At 38.9% G+C, this 14,074-nt stretch overlaps 1 protein-coding gene across 1 annotated transcript in view; it reads right to left on the bottom strand.

Moving 5' to 3' along the window:
• atp6v1c1a (ATPase H+ transporting V1 subunit C1a) overlaps positions 1-5,778 on the bottom strand; it is a 12,519-nt gene extending 6,741 nt beyond the window's left edge. Inside the window, exons 1-5 of the mRNA XM_060861803.1 lie at positions 5,650-5,778; positions 2,877-3,017; positions 2,094-2,161; positions 1,080-1,165; positions 894-988 (exon numbers count right to left, since the gene is read on the bottom strand). Coding sequence (XP_060717786.1) covers positions 894-988; positions 1,080-1,165; positions 2,094-2,161; positions 2,877-3,008 — 381 coding nt within the window. The 5' untranslated portion in view covers positions 3,009-3,017; positions 5,650-5,778. The remainder of the gene's footprint in view (positions 1-893; positions 989-1,079; positions 1,166-2,093; positions 2,162-2,876; positions 3,018-5,649) is intronic.
• Positions 5,779-14,074: the final 8,296 nt, after the last annotated feature.

Genomic DNA, 14,074 nt, shown 5'->3' on the forward strand with positions numbered 1-14,074 from the left:
TCACACACTCACTCACACACTCACTCACACACTCACTCACACACACACACACACACACACACTCTTTCACACACACACACACACACTCACTCTCTCACACACACACTCACTCACTCTCTCACACACACACTCACTCACTCTCTCACACACACACTCACTCACTCTCTCACACACACACACACACACACTCACTCTCACACACACACTCACTCACACACACACTCACTCACACACACACTCACACACACACTCACTCACACACACACTCACTCACACACACACACACTCACTCACACACACACACTCACTCACACTCACACACACACTCTTTCACACACACACACACTCTTTCACACACACACACACACACACACTCACACACACACTCACACACACACTCACACACACTCTATCACACACACACACACTCACTCTCTCACACACACACACACACACACACACACTCACTCTCTCACACACACACACACTCACTCTCTCACACACACACTCACTCACTCTCTCACACACACACTCACTCACTCTCTCACACACACACTCACTCACTCTCTCACACACACACTCACTCTCACACACACACTCACTCTCACACACACACTCACTCTCACACACACACTCACTCTCACACACACTCACTCTCACACACACACACACACACACACACTCTCACTCTCTCACACACACACACTCACTCTCACACACACACACTCACTCTCTCACACACACTCACTCTCTCACACACACTCACTCTCTCTCACACACTCACTCTCTCTCACACACACACACACTCACTCTCTCACACACACTCACACTGTACCTTGTACAGAACCATAACTTATTACTCAAACATTTTGTTGAGTTTTTTGTCGACTTGCCTTAGATATGATTTCAGATATGTTCTTCAAAGATTGCTTAATGGGGTATTTTGCCATATCCCACTGGAACCTCGTGGTGTAGGTGATCAGATCCACTAATAAAATCAAGAATAAGAAAAATAAGATTACAAAAAATCAAAAACGGATCAAAGATTTGGTGTGGAGCTGAAGGAGATGCTAGTTAACCTCCGTTTGCCAGCAGGTTCTCCTGAACTTTATCACGGCTGTCCTCGAGAACGTCGGCCATGTATTGCGCCACCTTCTTCACCACGCTGCAAACCGCATCAAACACACATCACACCCTGTTACCATCCTGTACCGTCCTCAGAAAACACACTTTACTGAGAGCTTCAAAGGCAAACTGAGAATTCGGTCAAAACCGAGAAGCTAAATATATACATATATTAAAAAAAAAGGCAGAAAAATCTTTCCCCATTTTTGCACCTCAGGACTCTAAAGAAATGCTTATTAACATTAAAAGCACTGACTATTATTTGAACAGTGGGCATGTCGCTGCTTTAAGCCTCTGAAAACAATTTGCTGTGACAAATAAAGCGGAAAACCAATAGTGGCATTTTTGAACAGAAGAGAAAAACAGAAAAACTTAACACTTTTAATGAAAGTCTATCAATGCCCTCATGTATTTTTTTTTAGTTTATATATAATAATATAGACAACACACACACACACACACACACACACACATACATACACACACACACACAATCTAGGAGCCTGTCAGAATGACTCATGTGTGAATTTTAAGCTTTCAGAGCTTCCAGTCATGTATAAATAGTTCTTTGCAACTGTGCTTTAGACAGAAGTCATGAGTTTTAAATATGATTGAGTGAAGAGACGCCAGTGTGTCACCACACTGCTAATGGTTCACTTTAGCCAGGGAAAGCCAGCATCACACTGCTGAGTGAGATTCCTCAGCACGTTAAATAAGCTGGACAGTTTAAACTCCTTTGACCCGAACCGTGAACACTGAGCCTGTCCTACTGAACTAATCGTATCATCATCATCATCATCATCATCATCACACACACAAAATTTCACAGAACACAAAACTGAAATAGCCACTTGGTGAGACTGGAAAAGTTTGTTCAGGTCAAAAGACAAGTGTGTGACCAGACTGATGGTTTGCATTGCAATATTTTCCTGGAGAGTGAAGAGGGGGAAAAAAAAAAAAAAACATACCTCTCCACAAAAGAGTCCAACTTGGCCAGCTCATCTGAAAGTCCGACTAAAACATCTAATGTCCCGACCTGTAGGGGAACCGAGAGGCACAGGCTTTGATCAGAAAGCAGCATGATGGAGCAAAGAAAACGCAGTCAGGCTGTTTGATCAGTCAGAGCTTTGCGAGGCGCCGCCTGCGTTCTCGCTTCATCGGGTGCAAACAAACTTGTTAAGTGGTACAAACTGCTGCTGTGTGGAAGAGAAGCACACACTTGTCTAAATTCAGAATGATATACTTAAATGGTGTTCAAAATGATGTGTCTCTGTATTCTGGTGCTTCTTTAACATCATACCCGAGCCAAGAAAAGGGTGCCAATGCTTTATTCTTTAGCAAAGACGCAGATGTTTCTGGAATCAATACCAGTCTATAGTTAACATTTAAAAGAAAGAAATTGTGGTTGAATCCCTACTGCACCGAGTGGTCCTTTATCTCACCACAGCCGATCAAACACCTTAGTCCATGTGAAAGTTGTTTTTTTTTTTAAGTTGAAACTCTTTAAGAGAAGTGTGAAGTTCGATCCTCTAACAGCGGTCATACTGTTAAGATTCATGCAAGAGGAACTGAAAGAATTTTTACACAAATAGAGAAGTCCTGAATTGCCTCAGTTGGGAAAAACGCAAAACGAGCAAACGGTTCCGTCTGACAAATGAATCTGAATACCGTGGATTTGATTCATTTGCGATACTTACACTGGGTAGAAATTATGTGACATTAACATGAATAAATAATAGAAATGGCAGAACCTTGAGGTCCGGGATGTTGAACTTGTTGTTGGTGGACAGGTTGTTGGTGCGAGTGGTGGCCACCATCAGCTTGTCCCATGTCTGCTGGCAGGTTTTCTCTCCAGGAGCCGAGATCAACCAGAACTCCGTCATGATTGAATGCTGAGGCAGAAAAACAGCCGAGAGATTGCTTTTTTTTTTTTTTGTATTATTTACACAATACTACACACGGGATACGCAGGCCATCTTACTCTGGAGGTTTTAAAAAACATTACCTTGATTTGTGGATTGTGTCTATACACAAAATACTGTGTGTTTATTTATTATTTTATAATTGCATTTTAATATGTTGAATTAAGTTTCCGGGTGGCACGGTGGCTTAGTGGTTAGCACGTTCGCCTCACACCTCCAGGGTCGGGGTTCGATTCCCGCCTCCACCTTGTGTGTGTGGAGTTTGCATGTTCTCCCCGTGCCTCGGGGGTTTCCTCCAGGTACTCCGGTTTCCTCCCCCGGTCCAAAGACATGCATGGTAGGTTGATTGGCATCTCTGGAAAATTGTCCCTAGTGTGTGATTGCGTGAGTGAATGAGAGTGTGTGTGCCCTGCGATGGGTTGGCACTCCGTCCAGGGTGTATCCTGCCTTGATGCCCAATGACGCCTGAGATAGGCACAGGCTCCCCGTGACCCGAGGTAGTTTGGATAAGCGGTAGAAGATGAATGAATGAATGAATGAATGAATTAAGTTTCCGTTAGAAGTGCGTTTAGAGAGAAAAAAAGATGTTTGTTGTTCTTTTAAAACAGGGAATAGAGTTTTGTTTCTGGCAATTTCACATACGCAACAGCGGTACTCAGCTCTCGCTGATACACAGCAGAGCAAACAACGTACTGAAAGACCCAACCCACCCTGGACACCACCTATTTGACCTTCTACCATCTGGCAGAAGCTTCAGGTCCATCATATCGCACACAAACAGACTCAGGAACAGTTTCTACCCCAAAGCCGTTAGAGAATCACCAAAAAAACATCACTGAACGTTCGGAACTATTCGCGCTAGACGCGCTCATTGAGCGCTACCTCATATTTATTTATTCCCAACCACAAATCTGTATGAAAGATATTGAAAGTGCAATAACTTAATATTATTTAAACTTAACTTTTGTTGATACTATATTTTACTATTCACATGTGCAGTATGTTAAGTGCAATATCTCTGCTGCCTTCTACCTCAACTAAATAGCATTTCATTGGAACTCTTATGTTTATATCCTTTGAATTTTATGCATCTCTCTCTTTTTTACCTTTTTATGCACCATAAGGACTGACACTGAATTTTGTATTACCCTGTGCAATGACTAAAGAATTTCTATCTGTCTATTAACTGATCGGTCAAACTCACTTCTCACTCAACCATGTTAGCTTAAACTCATCTGATCCTCTGTCAGCTCAGGTGATGTGATTAGTTGCCTATATAGATTTTTTTTTTTTGCTGAGGTTTGAACCTTTCTACAAAACGATTGACAATTCACAGCACAGCACAGTCTGAGCAACAAAGCTAGCTTAAGATTCTTGATAAGTGTCATTATTACTCGCGGCACTTTGGGTACAAGGAAAATGATTCCATTTTCTTTTTTAAACATACATTTATCCACCTGTGACAAATCTGCACTAATTTAATTCCAGTTAGCAAAACAGCTAGTTTAAATTCTTAGTTTAAACTAACATTAAAAAAAGAAATCCTTTTGAATGGTATTAATATTAAAGACAGTAAATAAAAAAATAATCCTTCACTGTCCATTATTGCGAAGCAAACAATAATGGGACAATCTTTTTTTGTAGTATATTAATTGGAAATTGGTTTGGACTTATAATAATAATAATTTAAGTAATTAATATAATAATATAAATAATTAAAAATTAAGCACCTAATTTATCCAACAAACCAATTTCTACAAAAATTTTAAAACGATACATCAGATTCTTGTACATTTTGTAAAATAAATACAGAATCTGCTGTGAACCTTTTTTTTGGATTGATGTCGAACGTGTTTTTGAATCATTCTGTAGGACAATAAATTTTATATACAAGATTAAATAAGATTAATTAAAAAATTTAACATAAGATGTTATTATTTTTTTTTTTTTTGTATGAGGAAAGTAAAAATGGCGAAATGTCACATTTTTATTTTAAAACTTTTTATCATTTTTTTTATATGGAAAGTTTCACATCCATAAATGTAAAGAGGTCTGAAAAGAAACCAAACGTTTTGCATTTTAAGCTGGAAATTAAAACTTATTTTGAAACGACTCACGAGCTGAAAAGCTGTCAAAACTATGGACTTTTACAAGGCTGTTAATTTTATTCCTCTTTTCTAAAGTAATTATATTGCTCCATTCCCCTTCTTTGTATTATTTTTTCTTTCTTTCATTCATTCATTTATGTTGTTACAATTTTAAGATTTGAACAATGTGGCATTGCATTTTATTATGTCATCATTTGTTATTAAAACATACATAAATAAATAAACAAACAAACAAACAAACAAATAAATAAATAATAAAATGCGAGCTAGTTTGCTAGCAGTTAACTAACCGGCTAGTTAAATTATCTTACGTTTGTTATTTTGCTAACGGTTTATAGACGTTTGCGTGTATAACGTGTATATGTTTATAGGAACTCGAGGATAAATAAAGCTAATATGGCTAAATGCTAACATGCTAAATGCTAACTGCCGTTACTGTATGTTTCGATGCAGAATGAATGATAAATGAATTCAGTGACAGAAAAACGGCTTACCTTTGTGCTAGACGAGGATACAGGTGATAAAAAGCAGATAAAATACTTATCGGTGTCTGTGATTGTGTTATTGTTATAGTTTAAAGCACTAAATCGTACGAATGGACATTCATAATGTCATAACTGGTGTCACAGTCAGCTGAGCTGCCGGAGGAGATAAAGGAGGATATTCATATGCAGCGCCATCTAATGCAGCGGAGGTGCTACTGCTACTCACACATTACATATACTGTATTATAGATACATTTACAATTACATTTACATCATTTGTCAGACGCCCTTATCCAGAGCGACTTACATTACTTCTCATTTTTTTAATATTTTCATTCATGAGGGTTAAGAGCCTTGTTCAACCGTGGCAGCTTGGTGGACCTGGGATCGAACTCACAACCTTCCGAATGTTAGCCCAACACCTTAACCACTAGGCTACCACATGCTCTTTAGATAGATAGATAGATAGATAGATAGATAGATCAACAAAATGCAGTTTGGCATCTACCTGAAGTGCAAAGAGTAGCAATTGTGCAAATAGACAAGTGCAGATAAATATGTAGCATATGTACAGCATGTAATACATATATAGGTAAATATATACATACATACATATATATGTATGTATGTATGTATGTATATATACATACATACATACATATACATATATATGTATGTATATATATACATACATATATATATATGTATGTGTGTGTGTGTGTGTGTGTGTGTGTGTGTGTATATATATATATATATATATATATATATATATATATATATATATATATATATATATATATTACCTATATATGTATACATATATATATATATACACGTATATATATGTATATACATATATATATATGAATGTGAAATGTTAAGCAGAATGTACAGTAAGGTATATATAGATACCAGAGGTGGGAGTAAGTCACACATGTGCAAGTCACAAGTAAGTCTCAAGTCTTAACCTTCAAGTCTCAAGCAAGTCCGAGTCATTTTTTGTGAGAGTCAAGTCAAGTCAAGTCAAGTCACTGCTTTATGTCAAGCAAGTCAAGTCAAGTCGTAGCTTGAGTCAAGCAAGTCACTGGCAAGTCATACAGATGTTTGATAATTTAACTAAATGTATATATTAAACAAAGTTAAATCTACAGTATTTATGAACTATGAGAGTTTTATTTGCAACAAAAATGATTATATGCATTTATTTTTAAAAGGTGTCCACATACAGGTGAGTTGTAAATACAATAAAAATCTAAAAATGAATAAAAATCAAAACTACAAAGAATAAGATGTAAATGTAACTGAAATAAGGCCAACATAAAAGCATGAAAAGTTTCAATATGCCTCAAACATGGCAGAAGACCATGGAAAAGTAGATATATAAAAGTACAATGGTTTCTATGCAACCAAATGGCATTTTTTGAACATTCCCTTTTAATGGGGATGAAAATGATTGAATGTTCATGAATGTTAATGAAACATGAACACATCCTTAAATTAGATCCTTCCTTTTTAACAACAGAATAACAACAACAATCAATCATGTCAACCAAAAAACGTAAATTATTGAATCCCACAAACCTTGAGAGAGAGAGAGAGAGAGAGAGAGAGAGAGAGAGAGAGAGAGATGATTGGAGTGAGTGTAATTTATTAATTAAAGGGATAGTTAAAATGAAACTAAATAAATAAAACGTTCCTAAAAATGAAAATTCTGTTATCTTTTTCTCACCCTCATGATGTTACAAACCTGTATAAATTTCTTTGTTTTGATGAACACACATGTAGATATTTTGAGGACTGTTTATAACCAAACCGTTCACGAGCCCCATTCACTTCCATAGTGAAAAAAAGAATACTATGGAAGTGAATGGGGCTCATGAATGGTTTAGTTATAAACATTCCTTAAAATATCTTCCTCCGTGTTCATCAGAACAAAGAAATTTATACAGGTTTGTACCATCATGAGGGCGAGAAAATTATAAAAGAATTTTTTTTATTTTTGGGTGAACTATCCCTTTAAATTGAATGTGTGCGTGTGCGTGCGTGTGCATGCTAGACAAGAATATGGCTCTGCTTGCAACTCTGAAGTTTTTTATATTTATATTTATGTTTTTTATATATATGTGCATCCCCATAAACACTGAAGACCAATTATAAGTGCTACTGCAAAAAAGCTGACATTTCCACATAAACAGTGACCAACCATTTACACTACATGGCGCTTACAAAAAATTTAATTTGATAGAAATTTGTCATTCAAATGTGAGCGATGTGGTCGCATACTGCTGTTCTTCTCTTCTCATCTTGCACAAAATCCCAGTACCCGAACTTAATTATTTTTGGTGTGGCGCCTTCCATGTTTCGTCACGACTGTTGAGGTTTATTAGTTAGTGCACGCGCTCCCTCTGCTTGCCTGCTGCGTCACGTGGTTAGATTACGCTCTTGTGTGCGTTTAAAAACAGATTCCCTCACTCACTCATTTTCTACCGCTTATCCGAACTACCTCAGGTCACGGGGAGCCTGTGCCTATCTCAGGCGTCATCGGGCATCAAGGCAGGATACACCCTGGACGGAGTGCCAACCCATCACAGGGCACACACACACACTCTCATTCACTCACACAATCACACACTACGGACAATTTTCCAGAGATGCCAATCATCCTACCATGCATGTCTTTGGACCGGGGGAGGAAACCGGAGTACCCGGAGGAAACCCCCGAGGCACGGGGAGAACATGCAAACTCCACACACACAAGGTGGAGGTGGGAATCGAACCCCGACCCTGGAGGTGTGAGGCGAACGTGCTAACCACTAAGCCACCGTGCCCCCTAAAAACAGATTTAAAAACAAAATAGACAAAAAAGATAAAACAAAAACAAAAAACAAGTTATCTCGAGTCATTTAACTCAAGTCCGAGTCAAGTCTCAAGTCATGAATGTCAAGTCAAAGTCAAGTCGAGTCTTTTTTTAATATTTGTCAAGCAAGTGGGGGGCACGGTGGCTTAGTGGTTAACACGTTCGCCTCACACCTCCAGGGTTGGGGGTTCGATTCCCGCCTCCGCCTTGTGTGTGTGGAGTTTGCATGTTCTCCCCGTGCCTCGGGGGTTTCCTCCGGGTACTCCGGTTTCCTCCCCCGGTCCAAAGACATGCATGGTAGGTTGATTGGCATCTCTGGAAAAATTGTCCGTAGTGTGTGATTGCGTGAGTGAATGAGAGTGTGTGTGTGTGCCCTGCGATGGGTTGGCACTCCGTCCAGGGTGTATCCTGCCTTGATGCCCGATGACGCCTGAGATAGGCACAGGCTCCCCGTGACCCGAGGTAGTTCGGATAAGCGGTAGAAAATGAATGAATGAATGAATGTCAAGCAAGTCTCAAGTCTCAAACTTGCGACTTAAGTCCGACTCGAGTCAAGTCATATGACTCGAGTCCCCCATCTCTGATAGATACACAAATAAAATAGTGCAGATGTATGTAAAGTACAATGTGTGTTGAGGAGTATATAAAATACAATATGTACACTGTATTTATAATTGTATAGAAGTTATATACAGTATTTTTACAGTGTTCTAACGGTGTAGTGTAGAGTTCAGTAGTGTGATGGTGGATGGAAAATGCTGGATTTTGATTACTCAGTTACAAAAAAACTTTGTCATAAAACTGTTTTAATGTATTGTAAATTCACAATTAATCTTAAATAATATATCCTGTGGGTGTAATCTGAACATTTTTATGTGAGTTTATGTGTGAATGGTCACATGACATGACCTATAACATGCCAGGAGATGAACTGGAAAGAAAATAATTCAAGTACTTATATAACTGAAGATTAAATAACTACAGAGTGTGCTGTCATATAAATGTAATCAGTGATGTGGTGATGTGATGCCATCCAGTACTATTGATTACATATTGACAACCTTTAGCTACTAACCTAGGAATGATGGTACAGGAAACAATATAAAACTAAATTACTGAATTACAGCAAAAGTAAAAATAAATTTAATATATGGCCTTTTATTTTTACTGTACTATAAATATATTTAAAGAAAAAGCTCTGTGAAAGAAAATTGACATCTGATGTAAATGTGTTTAAATGTGAAATAATCCTCTGAATCCCAGAACAATTTTTTTTTAAACTTTGACCAGTTATTTAGACTCATGGTATATTAAGTCTATAACCTAGTAAACCAGAGTTAATGTATTCAATGATAGAGAATTAAAAGCACTTTTGTACGTCGTTCTGGATAAGGCCGTCTGCCAAATGCCGTAAATGTAATAATTTTTGAATAGAAGTTCAAAACTTCAAAAAATTGTGGGAATCGTAAAATTATATGAGGAAAGCTTTTAGCAGTTTTAAAGAGCAGAAATTAGTTTTTGTGGTAGCTTAGTGATTAAGGTGTTGAACTGCTGATCGAAAGATTGTATGTTTGGATATTAGGTCCAGAAAGCTGCCACTGCTGGGCCCCTGAGCAAGGCCCTAAACCACCAATTGCTCAGTTGCATAAAAAGAGATTAAGTGTTAGTGTAAGTCACTCTGGGTAAGGGTGTCTGCTAAATGCTGTAAATTAAATGACTTATTATTTACACATAATTTAAAGACATATTTCATCTCTGGCAAGAGTAGAACATGGAGCTTTTTACTATTATCAGAGTTTGAGGAATTTTGCAAAGAAAAATGCGCAATGTGCAAATCTAATACAGGCAGAAGACCTGCAGCTATAATCGCAACTGCAAAAGTGGTTCTACCGGAGGTAAAAAATGTCAGCTTTTTTGCCGAATTAACATTTTTGCCACAAAGAAAAAACTTTTCTCCAATAAGTCATATGTCAAACATGTTGTGTGTACATAAAAATCCCATTTATGTCCAGGCTGGAACCATAAAAAATGTGGGCAAGTTCTTTTTGAAACATTCCAGGTTTTCATGGCTGGCTTCTCCCTGGAGGTTAGATTCAGGAATGCCCAGTCAGCCGCCCCGTCCGAGAGAGGCACGGCCTTCTGTATTTGGACTGAAGTCCCACTTCCTGTCCATGGGTGTCCCCCACCCTGCGTTTGAGGAAAAACCCACAAAGGGATCTGTTTGGGGAGTTCAGCAGGTCTGGGTTGCATTGTGTTGGGACACAATGCCGGGACTGACTGGAGCCGAACACTCAGATCAAAAGGCGAGTTCCGCTGCCCAGCGGCTGGCGTCTGTCCAGGCGACGGGGACAATATTTAGGCACGCGTCGCCTAATCAGTCAACCGCATGCATATCAGGGTGGCAGGAGGAGAATATCGATGGGTGTTTAGTCTCCCACGACATCCGTGTCGCTAGTGTGTTGTTACAACAACTCCTTAGTTTCCCAAATGTCATCAGCATGTGTGGGTCATTGCTTCCTAAATATAGACTGAAAAACCAGCATTTCCAGTAAAGAGGTCCCATATTCATGGAGTGATTGTCATGTCAAAAAAGGCTTTTAAACATTGGTTAACATCAATGGAAACCATGATTTTTGCACCAGGTAGAGGAACGTTTTACGTTTTAAAAGCAGTAAGAGTTAGCATGGGTTTTTACCCGGGGTTAGGAAACTCTTACTCCAAAGCAGGATTGGCAGCACTGTTGCAACTCTACATGGCAATGCTGAAAGTGTACAGTGTGAAACGATGCAGAATCGGAAATTTAGAAAATCACATTTAATAAGGCAAAGCCAGGGTTTAGCAATGTACAACATGACAAGTCAGATTATGTCATGGGATTCGTCAGCACATTAGTTGAAAAGAACAGTTTAATTTCTATGTTTGTGAGTTTAACAGTTTGTTTCCTTTGTGTTTTGCTTTAGTCAAGTCAAGAAGAAGCTTTTATTGTCATTTTAACCATATATAGCTGTTGCAGTACATAGTGAAGTGAGACAACGTTTCTCCAGGATCATGGTGCTACATAACACAAAGACAGAGATAAGGACTTAGTAAGCCACATAAAGTGCAACTGTGCAACCTGGTGCAAACAGTGCAGAACAAAAGACAGTGCAGATGAAAAGTTACAAGACAATACATAAAAATACAAAAAAGACAATACACAAAAGACGATAAACAGAAACTCCGCCGACCAGTGTAAATACCGTATGTTCGGACAATATTGCGTGAGCTTTAGCACCTACATCCAGACAACCAAGAAAATATTCCTTTATGTTGATGTACAGTATCATATTATAGTTCTCAGAAAGTTCTCGGTTTAAATCCCATTCAAACCTCAAACCTCCACTTAAAAACCTTCCCCACTTCAACTTAGACTTAACTCTCAACTGCTCAGCTTGAAGATTGCCAGTTTGTATCTTGCCTCAAATTTAAGTTGTATCGAATAAAACCATCTGCTAACTGGACCGAATCGGAGTCATTTTTTTGCAACCGCAGATTTATCACAACCTATTACAGTAGATACGTCATTATAACAGAGGTTACATTAAATACATTTTTCTGTTTTTAATCCCTATATATTTTTTTTCTCATTGCATGTTTTTTGCTCTCACCATTTAAAGATACAAAGTGAGAAATAGAATATAACTAAGTCTGCACTGATATGCAGTATTTTATTGCTTTAGCCCCCTGAACATTAGGTGTGGTAAGTTCAGCCTTTTAAGGGTAAAGGGTTAAGATAATGAGAGAGAACACAAGATATGCGCCATTGTTATGGTTAAAGCCTGTCTATTTTTAAGCCAAACTGATATCAGCATCCTTGAGATACGTTGGAATGCACTAATGGTGAACATTCTTTAATAATGTTAATAAAGCAGTTAAAGCTTATTTTTCTATCCCAGCCCAGGTTTTATCAGTTGTTATCAGTTATAAATATGTTGTTGAGAATACAATGATTTTGCAAATGTAAACAATGTCCTAGGATTTAACCACACAGCCTTCTGGTCGTAAGATCAGAGCCTTAATATATTTTGCTACCTACATCCAGTTACAGTTAATCTTTAGTCAAGTTCAGTCAAGCAGGTTAATTGTTTACAGAGTTTAATACACTACTACATTTATTCATTCATTCATCTTCAGTAATCATGGTCTGGGATGCAGGTAATACATGGTGGGTCTTTGGAATGCTGGGTAGCAGGAGGGAATACACCCTGGATTGGGTACATATCCTGGATGAGAAAACACCCTGGAAGGGGTACATCTCCTGGCTGGGGCACATGTCCTGGATGGGAATACACCCTGGATGGGGGACATGTCCTAGATGGGCATACACCCTGGATGGGGCACATGTCTTGGATGAGAATACACCCTGGATGGGGCACATGTCCTGGAAGAGAATACACACTGGATGGGGCAAATGTCCTGGATGGGAATACACCCTGAATGGGGCACATGTCCTGGATAGGAATCCACCCTGGATGGGGCACATGTCCCACAGAGCACATACGCATATGCTCTGAGATCCACTGCAAGCACATCAGTTACCGAAAAATAATATATGAATGAATTTTGACATGAGTTAAACTGCTGTCTTCTTCATTTTGGTTTCTTGTGTAACCATGTCCCTTGTTCCTAAATCTGAAGGTCTATAGTTGCATTAGTTTTGAATAGCCATAACAATTCTGAGTGAGATGCAAATTCCTCTTGCACAATGCAAAGCCATGGGGTGTTACAGCCTGCAGTGGGCAAAACACATGTCCTGCCAAAGACAGGCGCCTCAAACTCAGATACTATTCTGATCAGAACAATGGTAATCAAACATCTCGCTATAATGGGAACCACTTTAGATGCAACACAAGATTAGGAGCCATGCAGGCATTTATAGTCCTGCGGGAGCCGGCACAAAACGCGGAACACTTGTTGTATGGTCCAGAGGGACAAAATTTCACTGGCAATGTGACGCTGAAGCTGGTTGAACAAATAGAGGCATTGTGTCACTTCCCCATTCCAGCTGCACTGGGTCATTTAAAGTTTTCTTTCGATTAGAAGTGTTTATTCTACTTGACAAGCGTGCAAGTGGGCAATCCATATACCGTCCTGTACACAAGGTATCCAGTTTACACAAGGTTTAACATTGATGTGTGGTTAAATTTTAGGGACAAGATGGATGTGAGCTCAAATTTTGGGTTGGGAAAAATCCTTTGTCGTTGCTGTATATAGGCATCCATCCATTTTCTGAACAGGTTGTCCTACACTGGGACATGGGGACTATACCAGGAGACAGGGCACAAGGCACAAGGGCACACTCTGTATGGGGTGCCAACCCATTTGTGTAGTCAGTTTCCCACCCACTCACACACTATGGACAGTTTACAGATGCCAATCAGTCATGCCTTTTGACTGGGGGAGGAAACCTGAATACCAAGAGGAGAAGCACAATAACATGCAAGTGAAGAGGGAAGAGGGAAGAGGGAAGAGTTGAGAGTCAAACCACCAAACCAAGCAGTGGGAGATTTATATATACCTTGTTATTCATGCGCTTAT

Source organism: Tachysurus vachellii, chromosome 25 (assembly GCF_030014155.1).
Source record: "Tachysurus vachellii isolate PV-2020 chromosome 25, HZAU_Pvac_v1, whole genome shotgun sequence".
Taxonomy (NCBI): Eukaryota; Metazoa; Chordata; class Actinopteri; order Siluriformes; family Bagridae; genus Tachysurus; species Tachysurus vachellii.